Source organism: Amia ocellicauda, chromosome 15 (genome assembly GCF_036373705.1).
Source record: "Amia ocellicauda isolate fAmiCal2 chromosome 15, fAmiCal2.hap1, whole genome shotgun sequence".
In the NCBI taxonomy this organism is placed as follows: domain Eukaryota; kingdom Metazoa; phylum Chordata; class Actinopteri; order Amiiformes; family Amiidae; genus Amia; species Amia ocellicauda.
The window spans coordinates 11,696,180-11,711,832 of record NC_089864.1 but is presented as its reverse complement, the minus strand read 5'-3'; the positions used below and the strand labels follow the sequence as shown (position 1 = coordinate 11,711,832).

At 37.5% G+C, this 15,653-nt stretch overlaps 2 protein-coding genes across 2 annotated transcripts; one reads left to right on the top strand and one right to left on the bottom strand.

The window, feature by feature from the left end:
• Positions 1 to 284: 284 nt before the first annotated feature.
• On the bottom strand, positions 285 to 2,675 carry atp23 (ATP23 metallopeptidase and ATP synthase assembly factor homolog). The gene is made up of 6 exons (XM_066723548.1): positions 2,418 to 2,675; positions 2,056 to 2,101; positions 1,844 to 1,925; positions 1,315 to 1,452; positions 1,062 to 1,145; positions 285 to 744 (listed from the first exon to the last, which is right to left on the bottom strand). The coding sequence occupies exons 1-6, from the start codon at positions 2,566 to 2,568 to the stop codon at positions 541 to 543; spliced, it is 705 nt and encodes a 234-aa protein (XP_066579645.1). The 5' UTR covers positions 2,569 to 2,675; the 3' UTR covers positions 285 to 540.
• A 210-nt stretch (positions 2,676 to 2,885) lies between these two features.
• On the top strand, positions 2,886 to 15,250 carry rpap3 (RNA polymerase II associated protein 3). The gene is made up of 17 exons (XM_066723547.1): positions 2,886 to 3,048; positions 3,981 to 4,149; positions 4,628 to 4,774; positions 5,098 to 5,214; positions 5,467 to 5,594; positions 5,693 to 5,814; positions 6,042 to 6,112; positions 8,619 to 8,753; positions 8,990 to 9,117; positions 9,248 to 9,369; positions 9,845 to 9,915; positions 10,062 to 10,178; positions 11,576 to 11,796; positions 12,063 to 12,255; positions 12,375 to 12,472; positions 13,320 to 13,420; positions 13,614 to 15,250. The coding sequence occupies exons 2-17, from the start codon at positions 3,994 to 3,996 to the stop codon at positions 13,697 to 13,699; spliced, it is 2,013 nt and encodes a 670-aa protein (XP_066579644.1). The 5' UTR covers positions 2,886 to 3,048; positions 3,981 to 3,993; the 3' UTR covers positions 13,700 to 15,250.
• The last annotated feature ends 403 nt before the right edge of the window (positions 15,251 to 15,653 follow it).

The following is a 15,653-nucleotide window of genomic DNA, read 5'->3' as shown; positions in this document are numbered from 1 at the left end:
TTTTATTCTGGTTGTAATTATGGGCAATTGTTAAATAACACTACATGTATCCCCTTGAATTAATCAGACTGAACAGGAAAAATACAATGTTTTGAATACATTCAGTAAGACAGATGGTTGAGGAATAAAGACGTCTATTAAAAGATCCCAAATAAACAGGACTGGAAATTCCTGTTTAATCAAACACTACAAGATGAAAAATATAAATATGAAACCTTAACTCAAACTTACAAACAATCTATATAGCAACCAATAAATACAACTTTTTGCAGGTGACACCAATGTGTTTTTCATGTTTTATTAAAACATTTTGGTTACAAGTTCATAAAAAGTACTTATTTTTTAAATATGGTATTTTCACCAAATTATTTTATAACTTGCCACAAGTCATGTGGCGTTTTAGTCATATATACAAAAGCATGAATGTTGTTCCCGTTAGGGCTGCACCCATGCAGAGCTCAGAAGCAACAAAACTGGTGCTATTGAGCGAATCAGTATGATAGCACCTTTGAAATACACCTTTTTATTATTTACTTTTTATTAAAGATTTGCATAGTAGCGATTTCGATTTTGGAATTCTCTGTATGCATATTTTGCATCATTGTTGCCATGTGGGATTCTTCCAAAGGGCGCAAAGTCATTAAAACAGCTATCAAAGACTTTGTCCACTGCTTTCTCTGCATCTTCTCGACTCACTTTCCGAACAGCTAAGATGGAGCGAAGGGCTCGATCCCGAACACAATCCTGTGGCGAGAAAGACATGAGATTGTTCTACAAGATTGCTTTTGCACATTTTGCACCCCGTCCTTTAATCCTAGTGTAGTCTCAAATAAATAAATACAAAATCTCCCCATAAACAGTATATTGAAAAAGGTTTCTGTTATTTTTCTATTAAGGGTAATATAAAAACACAATTAAATGTGAGAAAATGAAAATCATACGAGTCAAACAAATCTGAAGAACAATATCAACTGGTTTCAATGAGCTCTACTTGCACATCTCACATAACATTGGGTTTCCCAGAACTCGTGCTACTCAGTCCAGTCCCAATAAGAAATTACCTGATGGTGTTGTTTAAGGCCGAAGTTGAATCTACCCATTTCATTACTAAAGGAACAGTCTCCACTCAGATTGGCTGCCCGGATCTATGAAACACAACCAGTGACCAAAAAAGGTCAAATAAATATACAATAAATCAACAGTGGAAACATGTATTATTGCATGCACATGTCAGGACACCATTTTACATGTAGGCAGCAAACATCTATACAATCAGACAACTTTTCTGTATCAGTGCATGACAAACACACTTACCTCTGAACAGGCCAAATGCTTGAAATTATCGAACCAATCAACATGGGCCCTGCAGTGATCAAAGGCGTGAATAAGTTCATGGGTGACGACCCTGTTCATATGGGACTGCTGGTGAATATTATTCTGGCACAAAACAATCTGCAAATTGAAAAGACAATGTCATCCTATATTGCCTCCCAAAATCATGATTGATTAACATTTTCATTAAAGTTATGGGTTAGCATGGTTTTGTTGCAATTTCTCCTATGCCTTTAGCACATACCCAGGACTTAACTGTATTATGTCTGCACTCGTTTGCTCATTGTACTAGGATGTAGGACTATGGTATTTTGTATTACTGCACTTTTGTAATGGTTTAAAATGTTCTTGTGTGTGTGTGTTAATTGCAAGTCGCCCTGGATAAGGTCTGCTAATAAATAAATAGAATACACAGAAATCATTAGGAATCAAGAGTTTCTGGACCAAAATAAAGTGTTTTTCCATAATATAGATAAAATAAAACAGAAAATAAAACAAGAAACATCCTTACTTGTGAGGTTGTGGCATCGAAACCACCGCTAACTTTTCCATCACAATCCTCACAGGAGAAATGCCGATCTGTATAAACAGAGCTGTAACAACAGGTCATAAAAAGTAACTAACAAAGTGATGCATTATTTATTCACTTCGTATTGTATAAACTCCTAAATTACACATGCATATAAAATAGATGTTATGTAAAGCTGATAAAGTTACACATACCACCCGGAATGTTTCATTGCACCAAGAAGCAGTTTTGCATAGGGACCTGAAGCAATAAATACATGCATTTAACTTTCTCAGAAAAAGTTGAAGATAAATCAATTAAATACATACAAAACATCGCTGTACATATTAACTTATTTCTCCATATTGTCAGCAAATATTTACAAAAAAGTGCAATATATTCTAACTAGTACTAGTGTAACAGTGTCCTACACTAGATATACAATTAATTCACAGATCTTCACAAGTATAGGCCTAGCATTACAAAATGCTAATTTTGCGAATGCATTCAGGTTGTTTCGCCTGCCAGACATGCATGATGAAAATAAACAGTAACCAATACAAATGTTCAAACCTACTTGTGTCCAGTGTAAACTGAAGCATGACCTGACACTTGTGCTTGAAGGTAAACAGGCTTTCTGCGATAGACCCCTTTTTATATTTCGATGTATTTCTCTCTGGGAACAACTGATAGCCGTAGTCGTCTTCATTTTGTTTGTTTTGATCCATTACAGGGGGGAAGTGTCAAATGATTCGCAATCCTTCTCGTCATGCACTTCACTCAACCTTTCAGAATCGTTCCCCAGCAAAAGGGCATTCTGAAGTTGTACGTCACATGTTATGCCAAAGGTGAAAGGTTAAGGGTCATGCGGTGTTCGTCGTATGTTTGGCTTGTTCGATAGAAACGTAAATTAAAAAAATAATAACGATTCCCAGTTAGCGCACCCACAGATGTTTGAGTTATTTGTTTAATCCACTATATGTGTAATATTTTAGCAGACTGACTCGGGTTTCCATGACTCCTGTCGTTTTATTCGTTTCTGGAGACGCGCTGAGGCTGCTGGGAAGTGCTGTCATGGCGGCGCGCACAAACACAACACGGGTGGGATAGAAGTAGCTGGAAAACTGCGGAGCCTCGTTGCGCCGTGTCCGGGGGAAACTGCTCGTTAAGGAAGAAGGGCTCAGACACGCCGGGAGTATAAGTGACAGGTAGAGAAGTCGGTGTTTATTAATAATCACCAGAACTGCGAGTGTATAGTGAGTGAACCTGCCCAGCTCTTGCTGCCAAACATAGCATGAGTTTAATGAGTTTCATATAGAAACGTTGCGTTAACACTAGTAATGAAGTACCCATAATGAATTGTATGAAGTTTGTTTCACGCTGTGTGATGCGCAGGCGCAATTAACGGTTTAGCTGGAAGATGGTGTACGCGTGTGTGATGACGCATAGTTTACACCTGTAACTCGTTCATTGTCAGTAATGTGTAGACGTAAGACAACAGTACAGTGCATTATTCATTCGTTTCCTGGCTGTTGTTGGTTAGGTTGTTTAAGTATTGGTTAATTCATACCATGATTAATTCATTAGTTCAGTTTATGCACACGTATTATCCAGTTCAAGCAATTGATCTTTTGTACTTGCATTATCATTTATGTATTTCAAACGTAAAGTCATAAAGCTGTAGGCTAACGTTAGAAAGCTGCCACAGCCTGTACTTTAGTCTATATGAGATGCCTACGTGTGAGATTTAAATCAATCTCCATTCTTAAAGTCGTTTATATGTGTAGAATAGTGAGTTTTAGAAACTAATGTACTTGCAATTTGTGTAATCTTTGTCTCCTTAACATGTAATGGGATAAGCTAGACTGGAGGTGAGCAATCAATATGCTTTGGTAGATAATTTAGACTAAAGAGGCCAAAATAAACTGCTATACACTGGTGATTCCTATAAAGCAGTGATATTTCCCAGTAAAAACCCTACAGACCATGTTTGGTGAAGGCTAATGCAATCCAAAGTAATCTTTCTACCTTGTACTTCAGTACACTCACAGATGTAACAATAATATTGACTTCTGGTGTATATAATATGTTGGTATGTGTTGTCTATACTTTATGTAATTTTATTTTCAAATTAATTTAGATTGACAAGTAGCATGTCTGGACCAAATAAAGCCATTGAGCTGCAGCTGCAGATGCGACAAAATGCAGAGGAGCTGCAGGATTTCATGAAAGAACTGGAGAGCTGGGAAACGGATATCAAGAAGAAAGATGATAATCTGAGGAGAGAGAGTGGAGTTGAACTTCCGCAAGTAAGTGTTATGTGTCAGTTAAATGGGGCTCGATGTGTACATGAGCTCGTTACGTGATGTAAACCCTCTGCGAAATCAGGAGAGTGTATAAACCCCCTGTGTCTGTCAGGGGATCTGGTCTTTTGGCGTCGAGTCTACAGAAGTGTAAGACCTTCTTTTGTTGTTGTGAATTGGGCCTTCTGATATTATTGTTGAAATCTGATACTCATACTTTGGAATAGCTTTGATACTCGCAAATGTAGAACCATAGCTTAGGAAACTTTAAATCTACAATAACTAAAACAGTTGTAATTTAGACTATTTTCCCTAATTAAAATAATCAACTCTTCATGAGCATAATACATACTATAGAGAACCACGCTTGAATAATTTGTATTCTTTGTAGATGAAAAAGTGCTTCCACTGTTTGCTGCATGTTTTACAGATTGCTGTGATTGAAAATGTAATTCTAACTCTTAAACACTTATTTTTGGTTTAGCAAAGTTTACCGCCTGTTCGTAATAAGGACTACAAAAAGAAAAAGAGAGAGAAGAGCAAAGTGGCCGCCAAGAATGCAAAGAATGAAAAGAAGAAAGCATCTCGAATTAAATCTTATGATTACCAGGCCTGGGACAAATTTGATGTGGTAAGTTAATTACCTTTTTTGACCTTTGGACCTGCATGTAAATTATAATTTTCAGAAAATGCATATATTTTTTATAATTTTGTCAAGTCAATTAAAAGCATATTTTTTCCCACGTTTATCTAATGTTAAATGTAGTGTTTTGTTAACCTAAAATACGTGATATATCTTTAAAATGGCATATTCTAAGTTACACTTGTTTTTTCCTCTAAATATAGTTCAGTAATTATTTAACTTCCTAACATGGTGCCTCAGTCAAATATAGGCTACATTCTGCACTGAAAATAATAAATCCAATGTATTTATTATTTTTGTTCAAATTGTAGAATAAAGTATTAGAAACCCTGGACAAAGAGGACAGTCCTACTGAATCGCATGAATCCGATTCTGATGAGGATGGGCTGCATATCGACAGAGACGCAGCACTTTCTGAGAAGGAAAGAGTAAGTTGTACATCACCATAGTTTTGGTATGCATGAACTAAGGTCAAAGTGGCGAATTATTTTATTTAGTTGAAGCAACAACTTGATGGACATGTTAAAATCAAACAGAGGGCAGTTTGTGTATTGTACAATATATTTAGGTTTAACTTATATAATTGTCATAAAACATAATGTGAAACGCCATGAAGAAATGAGAGAAATTCAAGTTGTATTGCACTTTTAGTTTTATAATTCGGATCAATTCACTCTCAGGGCAATGATTTCTTCAAAGAGGGGAAATACGATGAGGCAATAGGCTGTTATACCAGAGGTATGGATGCTGATCCTTACAATCCAGTTTTGCCCACAAATCGAGCAACTGCTTTCTTCAGGCAGAAAAAGTGAGTAGCTTTTTATTCCTAAAGAACAGATAGTATACATATCCTTCTCAGGAAAAAACATGTCTTTATTATTGAACCATTTGATGTGTTTTTGGTAGGTATGCTGTGGCTGAGTCTGATTGTAATCTAGCCATTGCACTGGACAGAAACTACATAAAAGCTTATGCGAGAAGAGGAGCAGCTCGGTTTGCTCTTAAGAAATATGAGAGCGCACAAGAAGGTGAGTGGATGGGTACTTCAGCATCCACAACAACTTGACGGGCTGAGAAGATAAGAGGGTTCTAGAACACGTTTACTGTAAGCTTTCTTAGTTTGTTGTTGCATGGTAGTTGTCCATGTAAAGTTCTTGTAATATTATAATCTTTAAAATGTTTTTCTTCTTTTTAAAGAAAAAATATAATGTATTTATTCTCTTTGATTTTGTTCTTGTTTTTCCTCGATTGTAAGATTATGAGATGGTTCTCAAACTGGATCCGGAAAACCTTGAAGCGCCGAATGAGATAAAGAAAATTAAGGAGGTATTTCTCTTTCACTTAATTACTTGTTTAATTGGTGTGTAGATTTAGGTAGGGATGGTAGGGACATGTCCCTACCAATGTCAAGGGAACATTTAATTGTCCCTACCAATAATTCTGATAAATCTGAAACATTGATTTAATGTTATCCGCTACAGAAAGAGTTAACTCTGTCCAAATTGTTGCCCCTACTGCCTGAAAACCAAAGCGCTAATGTGATTGTCTTTGGCTTTAGGTTCTGAAGCTGGGGCGCAGTGAACGTTTCAATAGTGTATTGCTGCCGATTTCACCTGTGAGTGCAGAGTGATATGATATACTTAGATTTTCAAAAAGCTTTTGATAAGGTTCCACACCAAAGACGATCCTCAAATTGGAAGCTGTAGGCATTCAGGGTAATGTGAGTAGATGGATTATGAACTGGTTGATGTATAGGAAACGGAGGGTGTCGATTAGAGTCACCGCTTCTAACTGGAGTGAGGTTGTTAGTGGAGTTCCACAGGGATCAGTACTAGGGCCTTTGCTTTTTCTAATCTATATTAATAATCTGGACTCTGGGATAATTAGCAAACTAATTTGCAGATGATACTGAAATAGGTGGCTCAGCAGATACAATCTTGGCAGCACAGGTTATTCAGATTGCGCTGCAGATTAAATTCAATGTGGACAAGTGCAAGATATTACATGCAGGTAACAAAAATGTCCACTATAGTTACACTATGGGAGGAATAGAACTAGATGAAGTAACGCATGAGAAAGACCTAGGAGTCTACGTGGACTCCTCACTTTCTCCATCCAAACAATGTGGGGAAGCAATAAAAAGGCAAACAGGATGTTAGGGTATATTGTCAAAAGTGTAGAATTGAGAACAAGGGCAGTGATGTTCAGACTGTACAATGCACTAGTTAGAGCTCATCTGGGTACTGTGGACAGTTCTGGGCTCCACACTTCAAGAAAGATATCGCTGCTCTAGAGGCAGTTCAGAGGAGAGCAACCAGACTTATTCCAGGTCTGAAGGGAAAGTCCTACTGAGAGACTGAGGGAACTGAACTGAATGGAAATTGGGCTTCAAGGCATTCAAGACAGAAAACAGGAGACACTTCTTCACACAGAGAGGTGTCACAATCTGAACAAACTCCCCAGCGATGTGGCTGAAGCTGAAAATTTGGGAACATTTAAAAATAGACTGGATAGGATCCTTGGATCACTCGGTTATTAATGGACACCAAACGAGCACGATGGGTCGAATGGCCTCCTCTTGTTTGTTAACTTTCTTAGTTATTAAAGCGTGAAAAAAAGGTCCTGGAGCTTGAAATTTAATAGCATCCTTGGATGAATAGGTGTTTAGAGATCCTTACCTTTGGTTTGGGGCACTCACACATAATGATGTGAGTGTACGTGCTGGAGCATGTTTTTAAGTATGGATTGAATTCACTGTCAACATTCGAGAGCAAAAATACAACTTGCATTTTCTACAATCGCAGGTTTTATTTTCCGCCAACAGCTCCACTCTGCGCTCCTTCAATACCGTTCACACATGCGCAGTTCTGTCTGTGCGCACACAATACTCGCTGCGTGCTCATGACACTTGCAATGATTTTTGAGAGAGATACACTTTTCTCACTGACATCAAAAAACAGAATGTAGATCAGCATCCTAGATCATCTGCAGTATCGATCATCATTCTCATCAAACATGCCCCCAGCAGGGCGAGAGTCTGCATGAATACTTATGGGAATGGGAAAGTGAAATCTCCAGCCTTTAGTGTTAAATGATTTATTAGGCGAACTGCACAGTCTAGGTTTTCTTCTGTCGAGGAGGGGTGACGCAACCATAGATTGAGAGACATTCAAAGACAAACATTGCACTTTTTCTGTGTTGCTCTATAAATTGAATGATTTGTTCTTGTTAGTGAGATACTTATGCCCTTCAAGGTAATATTGTGCTACTTCAGTAACTTAAATTTACTCTAAGTTGTATCTGGTCTCTGGTTGTCAGATAATGAAACGTTTCAGCTGCCCTTTGAAGTTTTCCCCATAAAAACAAGAAATGTTCTAGTTATTCTTGTTTTAATTTGATTCTTCCAACAATATAAAGCACTTCAAAGTTCAAGTTGGAGTCTGTGTCCTTATGACATAAATACAGTCATAAGATCAAAATGATCTATGAAGTGGTGTGTGCCATTTAATATTTACTTTATGTAGTGTTTTTTTGTATTTTCTTGTTTGGCAAGCAGTTTATTCAGAGCATGACTGGCTTAGAAATGCTTAAATCCCCTCTGAAATGTCACAAGAAACAAGCATTTAAAGGGTATTTAAATTAAAAAAAAAAAAAAAAAAACTTCCCAGGGGGCATGCCCCCAGACCCCCCTAGCAACCCTCCACACCTGCAAACTATTGTGTCCCCATCAATGTTCAAACCAAACCTACACCCTTGGTTCACACGCCCGAGTCTTCACCAGGTCCTAACCTCTAATATGCGTCTGTATTCATACCCATCTTCCTATTCGTAGGCTTTAAATTCTCAAGTGGCTCAACCAGAAGAAAAGGGAACCTCCAAAATGGAAACGCCACCAGTTGACGAGAGTGAACAGAGGCGGACTGAAGAGCAGCAGGCAAAGCTGCAGGCTGTGGTGCAAAAAGATCTGGTGAGTTGGTTTTGCACTACACTTCTCCAATCCACACAGGCTTTCAGAAGAGATTGTGAAATGATATCAGTGCCTGTTGTAATAAGTCAGATTTCTTTGGTGTTAAATGTCCGTCAGAGTTTGTGTTCTAGGGGGACTACAGGGCACTATTTGTGTGTTTTCCTGGCAATGGCCTCCCAGGCAGCAGATTGCCGCACCTCTTTTTCATAATTAATCTGAGACGTACCTTTTCACAGGGCAATGGATATTTCAAAGAAGGAAAGTACGAGGCGGCTGTGGAGTGCTATACCAGGGGAATGGCAGCAGATGGCACTAATGCACTATTGCCAGCAAACCGGGCAATGGCTTATTTGAAGCTGCAGAAGTAAGTCATCACTGTATATATAAAACAATATTACACAGAGAGTGCCGAGACCCAGAATCCACAGTTACAGCTGTTGCATTACCAATTCTAAACGTGTCGTGTGTGTGTGTGTGTTGCTTGGTTTGAAAAGGTACGAAGAGGCCGAGGGCGACTGTAGCAGTGCTATAGCTCTGGATGCTACTTACACAAAGGCCTTCGCCAGGAGGGGGAGTGCAAGAGCAGCGCTGGGGAAACTGAAGGAAGCTAAAGAAGGTAGCAGAGCATTGTACTTTACCATGAGAATGTACAAACTGATCAATAAAGCATTCAACCATCAAAATAGTTATCCTTTTCTGTTAGATCTGGAATTTTGATTAACTGTGTGGTTTATATTGTGTATTGATGTTTTTCAAAGGGGCTTCTTTTGTAATATAGGCCTTTAGAGGTAAGTTTCGATTTAGGAATATATAGAGGTTCGCTTTATGTGCAAGTCTATTCCACCCTCAAATGCTTCTCCTGAGAAAATAGTTTTCAGTGGCACAAGAACATGCAAACAAATAGATTGTAAGGTTGTATTTTATTTACTACTGGATTCTTAATGAAGTTTTGCTTTACAAAAGTAATATTCTCAGAGGGGGGGGGGGGGGGAATGTTTTTATCTGGAGATCTGTGGAAGAATGTTTGTAAATGAACCTAGTGTTCGTACCTTTTCACTAGCTAAACAAACCTCTGGTATTTTGTTTTGCAGATTTTGAAGCTGTTTTGAAGCTGGAACCAGGAAATAAACAAGCAATGAATGAACTTGAGAAAATCAAGAATGTATGTATTAGTAATGGATCAACAAATAATGCAATGGAAGTGTAGAATGTATATAGATATGTGTATCAGGAAAATAAGATTAGTTTTTAAATTGAGTCTGCAGAAAAATACATGCCCTAATTATTTGACTTTTGTTTTGATGAAAGGAGATGCTGGCGAAAGGTTTGTTATCAGAAGAGCAGTTTGCAGAACAGCACACTCACAGCACCAGTCAAAGGAGAATAGTACAGCCAATCAATAAACCACCTCATCTGCGTTCAACAGTAAGTACAATTTGATCATTTTGCATGGTTTGCTTTTTGTTAGACTGATGTCATAGCTCTTTGAGGAATTGCATTAGGGTACAATTTGAAAAGCATTTTTTTGTTGTTAAACATCACTTTCATGTATTACTGTTAGTAAAACACTAAAATGCCCATAGAAGCCTTATGCAAATTAAATGCACGCATACAACTGTGGTACCCAATAATCTCTTTAAATAACACTCCTGATCGTTTTTCGACCTTCCTAATTCTGCCGAACAAAAGTCTGACACGATTGCCCTGGTTACCCAAAATAACTTCCTAGTCAGGAAAAGATTGAGTAGCCACCTCTCCACCACCAGCACTGTGAATCTCTCGCTCAAATTAATCTTCAGCTCTGCCATGAATTGTGCATTATTAAACCACACAAGTCAGGAAGCAGGGCAAGCATCCTTCTTCTTTTGTCGCTGTGGGCAGCTGCAGGTTGAAACCAGACGAGTGACACAGACGCACAGCAGGGCCCGCTTTTCCTGCAAAAGCCCGTTCTGCTTTAGTTTTGTATGAAGGACAGAAAGATGCGTGCAAATTAGACCGGAGAGAGTAATTAACACATCCAGCCTTTAAATAATCACACAGTTGAGCTGCTTAATCAGTCTACTTTCTCCACATTGATTTGTTAGCGTATATTGTGAAGAAAAAAAATTAAATGCAAATAATTGGAAGAAATGTTTTTTATTCAGCAGACACGCATGAGAAGAACCATCTCCAGGGGCATTATTAATACATTTTTTTGTTTTAATTTTATGTACTCTCATTGGCTCAGTCTTTAAATTGGGAGGGGGGGCAGTTAATGTTTTCTTATGCCTTTTCTAAGTGTTTCTGAGTGAACTATACATGTTATACATTAGTTTAGTTTATTACTGTAGTGGTATTTCAGTCTGGTCTCTTGTTGGCCTTGTGTATGATTTATCGTACCCTCCAATATCAAGTGATTTGTCCTCCCTGTAGCAATCTGTTTTCTTAAATTTTCATTTTAATAGCAAGAAAGCAAGTAAAATCAGTTGGGCGATACAATACAATCCTTTGCTGGCCTATTGGGTTTTTCTTTGAATTAGAGTGTATTGAAGCTAATTAATCTAGAAATGGCTGCTTTAGTGAACTATTGCTTGTAAGAGGAGGATGCACCAACCAGAAAGTAAACACCCCTTTGAAATATGGTGTAATTTAATAAGGAAGTGCTAAAAGCTGGGTATTTTAGAGTTTCTTTAATAGAAGTTGCTATGATAGTGTGTATTCCATTCTAAAATGTGCTGTTACCCTGTGTCTAGTAATTTAATTTATGAGTATTAAAACATTTGCCTTTTCCTCCAACGGATACTATAATTCTGACTGTGTACTTGGTTTATTTCACTGTGCAGAAGCCATTGAGGAGGATTGTTATTGAAGAAGTGGGCAGTGAGATTCCAGTTCTGCATGGGTTAGAAATGGCAGCTACCTCGGCACCATGTAAAGTGGCATCCTCATCCATAACAGAAATCGGTACAAGCCAGGAAGGATCTGTGCCGCTAGAATGTGCCCCTTGTGCCAAGATCCTAAAAATAGAGGAGATCTCAAACACTCCAGCACATCCCCCTGGCAAGTAAGATCATCAGTTTTAGTTTGCTTTATTCCCCTTTTAACTTTGATGTTTTTATACTCCTGGGACTCATAATGACAAGCTGGCATTAAATGTTACCTTTTAAACATCGTAATCAATAAACAAATAACAGGAAACAAGTCTGTATCTTGTAAACATTATCCAAATTTGACCTCTTTCCCACCAGCATGTAATATAAGTAATATAAGTGTGCATTCTCAAATTGACATGGACATATTTTAAATGGAGTGTTTTTTTTTGTATTGTAGGATTCCCAACACAGACCACTCGAACAAGTTAACTGAAAAAAGTATTGATGTGAGAAATGCTACAAGTCAGGAAGATGCATCTTCCTCATCTGAATCTGTATCTATTCCACCCATCCCTGCAAACGCCTTTCAACTGGAAACAGATGTGAGGAAGCTAAAGGATTACCCAGACATGATCTACAAGTACTTAAAGGTGTGGGGATGTCAAACATTATTTTAATCCTATTTTGCTGAATATGACAGACATATTTAGCTAACTTTATAGCAATGTTAGGTTAGTGCAGGACTAATCTGTGTTTTATTTATTTCCAGCAAATAGAACCATGCATGTACCCCAAAATATTTCAGAAGTCTTTAGAGCCTGATCTTCTCAACCAGATTCTGAAGGTGTTTCGGGACTTTTATATACAGTAAGTATAATCCACACCTGCATGCCCTGAAAGATGTCTTTTGTTTTGTACATGTTAAGTAGAAAACCTCAACTGGTTTTATTGAAATTTATTTTAAATAAGCTTTGAAAAGTGAATGCATTGTGTTTACCTCTGCTTTCCATGACTGACTTAGTGGGAGTAACTGATTTAAAGCAGATTGTTAGTTTTGGTCATTACAGAAGTCTTGAGGGAAACGTCATGCTGTGAAATATCGATGTTCTTCCATTGTGACCCGTGCTGTGCATCTAAGCTTTCATGGTCTTGTCTTTTGCAGATGCTCTGCCGTGTTATTAGATAAAGTCAGGACTCAGTTTTGCCAGTCTTTGTTTGCAGCTTGAAGTATTATTTTGTGTATCCAGGACACCTAGGAACTATTGTCTATTACTTTGTCTTGTGCTGGACAATCACCCTGATATAACAGTGTAATATCCTGTGCCTTGGGGGGGGTTTCTTCAGCTTTCCCCAATATCCCATTTGACAACCACTTGCCCTTTTCAAAACACCATTAGTTCTCGAACTTTTTCTTTTAGTACTGTCTCGGGTTTCCTTTGGTCTTTACTTGTTTTCCATCAATCATGTACTGAATGTACCTATGTACCTTTCTGCAGAAATGCCCTCAAAACCTCTTAATTGTGAGGATATACAGTTAAAGAATATAATTACACTTCTGCTTAAATATCTGCAGCATGTATGTAAAGAAGATGCGTCTTTTGACACTCAAAAGTAACCAACATTATTTTTGTTTGCTTTTGAATGGTTGAATTATTTGAGTATATTTTCAGAGACAAACATCTAGTGAGATTTAACTTCCTTTCATATAAATCAGGCATGAAGATCCATCTCTGATATTAGAGATTCTGAGGAACCTGGCAGAAGTGAAGAGGTTTGACATGGCAGTCATGTTTATGTCTGCAGGAGAAAAGAAAGGTAATCCATCTCTTATATATTTTAAACCTGTATTTTCATATTGTGACAAACAATACATAATATTTGTAGTTTTATCAATGATCAGCTGTTTTCATTCAGTGAGACAATGGCATTATAGATACTTTAAATCATGTATTTTTATATATATAGACATTATACATCTAAAATAATGTGTTTTCTGTGTTCTTTTCAGATGTACAAGAATTATTCTCCTGCATTCATCAAGCAGGCTTAGAAGATGAAACAGTCAGATCTCTTCGGAAGAAATATGGCCTCTGATTTTAGCTTATGATCCCATAAATGGAGGACTTTGTAAAATGCTTTTGGATTGGAACTGAGCAAGTGACCTGTGCAGAGCAGAGCTCCAGCAATTAAACATGCATTTGGCATCTAGCGATTTCAGTGTATTTATCAAAACAAACTAAATAAAACGGAACCTATTTTGTGTCAGTATTTAGTATATAAATAGAAACCCATTTTGTCTGTGTTCCCCATCTGTTTGTTCAAGTAATACCTGCTCTGTGCTGATACTTTGGATCGGATATTAAACATCTCGTCTTACTCAGATACGATCATAACAAATCTTTGTAAACCTTATCTCTTAAAGCACGGTTTTGAATCCTGCCATGGCAACAGCTTGAATGCCCAATTTCTGGTGAAGCTGCACCACGTGTACCAATCCCTAAATCCCATGTACTGGGCATGCTGCAGTTAACTGTTGATATGCAGCGTCTCAGCACATTGTGGTGTCTGTAACGGATATGGCTGACCAGATCGAACCAATTTCCAGCAGCACCAGTTATAGCTCTGTTACACTATAATGTCCAAAATGCATGGAACTCGGTCACTGCAAATCAGGAATGGCAAATCTGGTGTCACACGTAACATGCTAATAATCCAAACAGCTATTAATAGCCCATGTACTGAAATCTGTTTGTTTTTTAAATCTAATCATTAAGCCTGGATTTACATTTTCCCCCTTTATGTTTCACTCTGTTGGTTTGAGTGCAGAAAAGGCAAAATAATTTCAATTATAAATGTAGTTCATACAAATCTAATCCTTTACATATGTTTTATGAAAATACACTATTTAAAATGTCAGTTCAATATACTGGTTTCTTTTTTAGAAGAAGAATAAATTAACTTTAATAATTTGGGGCCCATTGTACATCTCACACGAATGCAACTAGTTTAATCTTTGAAGACTGCCAATTACACAGTGCCCCTAATACATATCTCTGCAGCATGTGTGCAAGAAGAGCTTTACAATCAGATTCAAAACTTAAACCACAATACTACTGCTGTGCCTCTCTCTCTCTCTGGGGAATTGCAACAGCCATGTACAGCCACCTGTTCAGCTAGTGTAGCTGTAATCGGATATTCCCACAGAATAATTCCACCAGCTCTCTCTCTATCTCAGTCGTCCATTTATATTTTTCTGCCCTTTCTCTTTGATTCCAAAGTTGGCTTCAAAAACAAATGTAAACTATTTTTATTTTATATTGACCCGAGTACTGGCTGAACTCGATGATTGTTCCTTTAGTCTCTTTTATCAGCAAGTGAATAACTAATGAACACTTTGGACTATTTATCTCTAGTTGTATATCATTTCTGAATTTGTGTGACTGTTTTCTCACAACAGTGTTTTTATCTGTTTGTCTTTGCTATTTAATACTTGGTGTAATGCCATACATTGTTGCTGGGTTTTTGTCATTTCTGGTGTTTGCACATTTCATCGTATTACTGAGAATGTAAGGCCATCTATAGTGTAGGGAGTTGCATCTGAAATCTTCCTCCTAGCAATAATAAAAACAAATCTGCATTGGCCAACGTCACTCTTGTCTTTTTGTTCGTTTTCCATTAGTAGTGCCCAACGTGTGGGGACACTTTATCTACGAGTCACTTGATCGCTTTCTTATTTTAGCTACTTTGGATTTGTGAAAAATATTTAGATCCAACAAAGATGGGCTTGAACTGGAGCATAGAACTTGAGTATTCAGTATTCAGTAAATGCATTTTGTTCTTAATTTTAACAATGTACAGTTTTTACATCGTAATGGCAAATAATTGTATTGGTTTACAGTTTTGTATTAGTTGTTTTACTGTGTAAACTGCACCAAGAAGCAAATGGTTAGGCAAGAACAATGCTTATTCATCAGGTATTTATTCAGAAATGATTCCACAGATACTGTGTTCCAACACGGATCAATTCCATCTGTTCAGGCCATATTAT